Source organism: Arachis hypogaea, chromosome 10 (genome assembly GCF_003086295.3).
Source record: "Arachis hypogaea cultivar Tifrunner chromosome 10, arahy.Tifrunner.gnm2.J5K5, whole genome shotgun sequence".
NCBI lineage: Eukaryota > Viridiplantae > Streptophyta > Magnoliopsida > Fabales > Fabaceae > Arachis > Arachis hypogaea.
In genome coordinates, this window is record NC_092045.1 from 43,357,204 (window position 1) to 43,363,922 (window position 6,719).

General features: G+C 34.0%; 1 protein-coding gene across 16 annotated transcripts; it reads left to right on the forward strand.

Moving 5' to 3' along the window:
- Positions 1-882: 882 nt before the first annotated feature.
- On the forward strand, positions 883-3,582 carry LOC112715587 (uncharacterized). Of its 16 annotated transcripts, none has more exons than XR_011866619.1 (5): positions 883-1,325; positions 1,459-1,531; positions 1,784-1,868; positions 2,397-2,518; positions 3,318-3,582. XR_011866619.1 is itself a non-coding variant. In XM_025767362.2 (5 exons), the coding sequence occupies exons 1-5, from the start codon at positions 1,219-1,221 to the stop codon at positions 3,329-3,331; spliced, it is 384 nt and encodes a 127-aa protein (XP_025623147.1). In that variant the 5' UTR covers positions 923-1,218; the 3' UTR covers positions 3,332-3,582. The 16 variants fall into 16 exon arrangements, 1 of the variants encoding a protein (XP_025623147.1); XR_011866613.1 differs by having other exon boundaries at positions 885-1,325; positions 1,452-1,531; XR_003159848.2 differs by lacking the exon at positions 1,459-1,531 and adding an exon at positions 1,568-1,640 and having other exon boundaries at positions 885-1,325.
- The last annotated feature ends 3,137 nt before the right edge of the window (positions 3,583-6,719 follow it).

The following is a 6,719-nucleotide window of genomic DNA, read 5'->3' on the forward strand; positions in this document are numbered from 1 at the left end:
TTTTCTAATGCTGTTTAAATAATTTAACAATTATTACTTATGGAGAAAATAAATTTAAAACAAATATTAGTTTTTTTTCCATTCAATTTCTGCTCTAAAATTTAACATAAAATTTTATTATAATTGAATATTTTGCATAATTTTAATGGTTGAAAAACATAAGAAAAAATTGTACAGTTTAATGTGAGTAACTTTTATTATGAAAAAGTTATGACTTATTTTATTAATATGAACTCTTTATTTTTAGAAATTAATCAATTTAGAGTAATTAAATTAGTTTTATTAATAGTTGGAGTTAAGTTAATTAATATTTTTGTACAATTTTTATAATAAGTTATTTCACATAATTTGAAATTAAAAATTTAATAATAGAAGAACTATACATAATTTAATTTAAGTAATTTTTATTATGAATAAATTATGGTTTATTTTATTAATTTGAGTTTTTAAAAAAAATAATTTAAAAAAATTATTAAATTGATTTTTATAAATACTTCAAGTTTAAATCAATTAATATTTATGTATATTTTTTTATTATAGTTAGTTATTTAATATAAATTAAAAATAAAGGTTTGATAATAAAAAAATAATAAAAAATTATATCACTTAATTTGAATAATTAATATTTTTAAATTTAAAATATATTTCACAAAATGTGATTAATATATTTATTTTATAATTTAAAATTAAAAATAATTATTTAAATTTATTTATATACTAATGAATAAAATTTTATGTTTTAAAAATAGTTTTTATAATATTATATTTAAATTCTAAATTATTATTCTATCTCAAATATTTTATAAAATAATTATATTAGTCTAATATATTTTATCCTAACTCTAATTCCCAAATAAAATCCTAATTTTATAATGTCTAACCCTAACATAACTTAAATACACACATACAGTTACAGAAGGGTAAACAGATAGAAGGGGAAACGAGAGAAAAGGGGGAGGTCGAGGGGGAGGGGGGATCAGAGAACGGGAAGGAGAGGAGAGGGGAAGGGAGAGGCGCTGCCGGTGGTGACCACGCCACTGCCGCCGCTGACCTTGAGGGGAAAACGAGAGTGAGAGAGAGACATGCACAGAACGCGCGACGTGAGCAAGAGAAGGAGCTCATCTTTGTTGCCGCCGTCACCGCGCCTTGCCGTTGCTGTGGTTGATGGAAGCCGCCGCTGTCACTGGAAGGAACCAAACAGAGAGTAGATGACTGTTGATGTTGCCGCAGAGAGGAAGGAAGGGACAGAAAGTGACGCAACAGAGGAGGAGCCGTTCCTCTGCCGCCGCCGCCTCCGAAATTCCTGGTCGCCACCGTCATTCATGGTGAGTTGGTTGTGCCCTAGCTACCAGAACCACCATTTCTGAACTCTTATTGCTCTGTAACAATCCTATAGATCAGGCAAGTCAATTTTTTATTGTGAATCCTTTTTTCAATTGTGTTCTGTGTAGCTTGTAGGAACATGTGGTTTCATGAGGCTAGATAATAAGTTTCAGGTTCAAGTCTCGTCTTAATTGTGTCATGTAACAAGGTGAGATTTTTTTTTAATGAAAGTACTATTTTACAGGTTTTTCATTATTTCTTATTTGGAAAACTTCACGTGTGTCAATTATTTCAATACACCTGCCATCATAGCTGAGGTGAATTCTCATTTTATTTTTGTGTGAATTGTACTTTTATTGCTGCATCTTTCTGCTGTTTGATTTAGGTGTATGATAATGAAGTAATGATCATGAAGTAATGATCATGTGAATGTTTGATTAATGTGTGGTGACTATGGTAGAATGCTATTCGCAAAGGATACAGATGGTATACCCCTAATGCCGGAACATTTGAATTGTGCAGAGCGATTTGTCATAAGTTGAAGGGTTAGCTAATTTATGCACTTTAAGTTTTTGTGTTTTGGTTTACTTTGGTTAATTTTTTTTTACTAATTTTTTGAGATGGGGTATGTAATGGATTTTTACCTTACTTGCGAAGACATTATGCCAGTTAAAGAAAAATGGCGAGTGTGCTTTAAATTAGTGTTGAAATACAGGGTTATGGGATAAAATTGACTTCACCATTTAATATCTTGTTTCTCATTGCTTTTGAGTTTTGGGGGGTGAAATTTCTATTGTGATTCAAAGACCAAACAAAGGGTACAATAAAATTTGTGTTAGTTTTTCTTATAGATCAGAGATCTTTGTAGAAAAGATAAAGTATAGGAGCTCTTTAGGGTTTTCTTTCTGAATTTGTTCATGAAATTGCTGTTTGATTTGTTCTTTTGTTTATCAAAATTCTTTTTTTTTCCTTCTTGAATTGAATGTGGATTGCAAAAGTGTGAATTGAATTATGTTGTATTTTCTCTTCTACAGGTGTAATTCTTGACTTTTTTTATTTTCTTCTTACTTTAGACTTGTTTTCAAAGCAGACAACCTTGGTTGGGAAAAATTGTCAATTTCAGTGCCTTCTGCTATGGCTTTGACAGCTGATCTTATTGCTTCACTAGTTGACACAACATTCATTGGCCGAATAGGTATATGTTCCACCATTAACTCCAAGTTTGCTAAGTGTCTCATAGCAGAAAATATAAAAAAGGAGATAGAGATAAGATAAAATGGTCATGTCTCTATTTATATCCATGTATCTGTCTCTTTCTTGAAACAAGTTTGTGTCTGTCATTATTTTTGTGTTTATGTCTTAAGATAGCATAATTTATAACAACTTTAGCATAATTGCTGTTTTTAATTTCTGTTTTGAATGATAATGTTCTGTTATAACTAAATTATGCATACCTATTACAAGTAAAAGGTGAACCAAACATATCCTTGAGCTATATGGATCAGGAAAAACTTACACTACGGTAGAATTCAATTAAAGTTTTCTTTGGAAAATTTGAGATTTAGTTTAATTCCTTGAGCTTATTAACGTTATTGATCAACACAAGAGTCAAAATCATATATTGACTTTTTCTATGGAATTAAATAATGGTTTATTAGTAACAAATCTTCCATCTTGTTTGATCAGCATAACTGAACTGAAGCACAAGAATAATTGTCGATGGCAGCCTCTTTAGACATATTTTACAATCTCAAATGATGGTTTACTTGTCTTTTCATTGGTAGTTTGTTTCTTCTTGTATTATATTTAAACGAGATTATTAGTTTGCTTGTCCAAATTAATATTAGCTATTATGACCTAGCTATTAATAAGGAAATTCATAAGGAAAATCACTAGCAGTTATCTTTCTTTCCCTCATCCCCTCTCTCTATTAGTAAGCATTATTAGCATGAGGTTTAGTATTATATTTAATTTGCTAATTTTTTTGTTCACAGGAAAATCATTATGAGGGTGAGGGAGAACTTCATCACACATTGAGAAGATCAAACACTAGAGAGTAAAAATTACCAATTTGTGGAGATGATGGGGAGTCTATTTGCTATTGTAATATATCAAATCTTTTGTTTATGATTAGATATTGTTATGACTTAAACTTTTATTATGTGATTTTAAAGTATCCTAGCTTATTTGACTTCTAAAAGCTATGTTTTTTTAGGTCACAAACATTCATTAATCTTATAGAGTACGTTATAAATCAAATGTTCAATTAGTTTTCTTTAGTGATTTGATTCAAATAGTTGGAATATTAATCTATTAACCCTAAAAAATAGTTGAAATATTAATTTTAATGCATCATGAGAAAACTATTGTAAATAAAGAAATACATAACTAGAAAACACCGTTGTCAAAAGTTTCCAAAGACAATGGTGTTAAAACTATGGTAAAAGGCAGTTACAAAATGGCAATGGTATTAAAACCGTTGTAAAAAAAAAAAAAAAAAAAACACCAAAGGTAACTCTTTTAAACCGTTGTCATTTTGAATAACAAAATTACAACAATTTAAAACCGTTGTCTATCTAGTTATGGTTTTAAATTGTTACGTCATGAAAGAGAACGGTTTTAAACTGTTGCCTATCCAGTAACGGTTGTAAACCGTTCTCTAAAAATTGTTGTCAAAACCGTTGCCTATGCTAATAACTATGGCAACAGTTTTTTTGGTTGCCGTTGCCTTAAGTAAAAAACCGTTGCCTTTGAGCATTGGCAACGGCCGCATATACCACAGGTCAAAAACCGTTGCCAAAGCGTTGCCTAAAGCTTTTGCAACGGTTTTTTGTTCTATGGCAACGGTTTTTGACCGTTGCAAAAACCCTTATTGTTGTAGTGGAGTTCTTGAGATTTATACTCTGAATGCCATATTGGCTCAGAACAAATTATTGACTCAACAAGTCAATATGATTTTTTAGAATTTGACTGGATTGCAAGCTGCATCTGGCAGTACTAAAGAATCCTCCTCTGAAGGAGAAGCTTATGACCATGAGAATCCTGAAATGGAAGAGGTGAATTACATGGGAGAACCCTATGGAAACACCTATAATTCTTCATAGAGGAATCACCCAAATTTCTCATGGAAGGATCAACAAAAGCCTCAACAAGGCTTCAACAACAATAATGGTGGGAGAAATAGGTTTGGCAATAGCAAACCTTTTCCATCATCTTCTCAGCAACAGACAGAGAATTCTGAGCAGAGCCTCTCTAACTTAGCAAACATAGTCTCTGATTTATCTAAGACCACCTTTAGCTTCATGACTGAGGCACGGTCCTCCATAAGAAATTTGGAGGCACAAGTGGGTCAGCTGAGTAAAAGAGTCACTGAAACTCCTCCTAGTACTCTCCCAAGCAATATAGAAGAGAACCCGAAAAGAGAGTGCAAGGCCATAACTATATCCAACATGGCCGAATCTGGAGAAGGTGAAAAGGCAGTGATCTCCAGTGAGGAAGACCTCATGGGACGTCCACTGACCACTAGGGAGTTCCCTCCTGAGGAATCAAAGGAATCTGAGGCTCATCTAGAGACCATAGAGATTCCACTGAACTTCCTATTACCATTCATGAGCTCTGAAGAATATTCTTCTTCTGAAAAAGATGAAGTTACTACTAAAAAGGAAATTGCTCAGTATCTAGGAGCAATCATGAAGCTGAATGCCAAATTATTTAGTAATGAGACTTGGAAGGATAAACCTCCATTGCTCATTAATGAACTAAATGCCTTGGCTCAGTTGAAGATACCTCAAAAGAAACCAGATCCTGGAAGGTTCTTAATACCTTGAACCATTGGCACCATGACCTTTGAGAAGGCTCTGTGTGACTTGGGGTCAAGTGTAAACCTCATGCCACTCTCTGTAATGGAGAAACTAGGAATCTTTGAGGTACAAGCTACAAGAATCTCACTGGAGATGGCAGACAAATCAAAGAAACAGGCTTATGGACTTGTAGAGGATGTCTTGGTAAAGGCTGAAGACCTTTACATCCCTGTTGATTTCATAATCCTAGACACTGGGAAGGATGAGGATGAATCCATCATCCTTGGAAGACCCTTCCTAGCCACAACAAAAGCTGTGATTGATGTAGACAGAGGAGAGTTAGTCCTTCAAGTGAATGAGGACTACCTTGTGTTTAAGGCTCACGGATCTCCTTCTGTACACATGGAGAAGAAGCATGAAAAGCTTCTCTCAATACAGAGTCAACCAAAGCCCTCACATTCAAACTCTAAGTTTGGTGTTGGGAGGCCCCAACCATGCTCTGAATATTTGTGAGTAGCCCATAAGAGCTCACTGTCAAGCTATTGACATTAAAGAAGCGCTTATTGGGAGGCAACCCAATTTTTATTTATCTATGTTAAATTTCCATTTTCTATTGTTATTTTATGTTTTCTTTAGGTTGATGATCATGTGGATTCACAAAAACAACTGCAAAAATCAAAGCAAACTCAAAAACAGCATTAAAAATAGCACACCCTGGAGAAGGAGCTTACTGACGTTTAAACGCTAGTAAGGGTAGCAGAATGGGCGTTAAACGCCCAGTTTGGCACTATTTTAGGCGTTTAATGCCAGAAAAGGACACCAGAAGTGGATTTCTGCATCATTTACTTATTTCTGTAAACCCTAGGTTACTAGTTCACTATAAATAGGACATTTTATTATTGTATTTTCATCTTTTGATTATCCTTGATCTTGGGATCAGGTATTTGAACCCTTTTTTCGATTGTTTCATGTTATTTGGGAGGCGGCCATGCGTCGACCTTCATCACTTATGTATTTTCAACGGTGGACTTTCTACACCTCATAGATTAAGGTGTGAAGCTCTGCTGTTCCTTATGAATTAATGCAATTACTACTGTTTTCTATTCAATTCAAGCTTATTCTTGTTCTAAGATATCCATTCGCACTTCAACATGATGAATGTGATGATCAAGTGACACTCATCACTATTCTCACTTATGAACGCGTGCCTGACAACCACTTCCATTCTACATGAAAACAAGCTTGAATACATATCTCTTGGCCTCCTGGTCCACAACGCATGGTTGCCTCTCCTGACAATAGAGCCTTCTATTTCGTGAGATCAGAGTCTTCATGGTATAAGCTAGAATCAATTGGTAGCATTCTTGAGCTCCGAAAAATCTAAACCTTGTTTGTGGTATTTCGAGTAGGATCTAGGATGGGATGACTGTGACGAGCTTCAAACTCACGACTGTTGGGCACAGTGACAGTGTGCAAAAGGATCATTGGAACTTATTCCGACACGATTGAAAACCGACAGATGGTTAGCCCTACGTAACCCGTAGCTGGACCATTTTCACTGAGAGGATGGATGGTAGCCATTAACAACGGTGATCC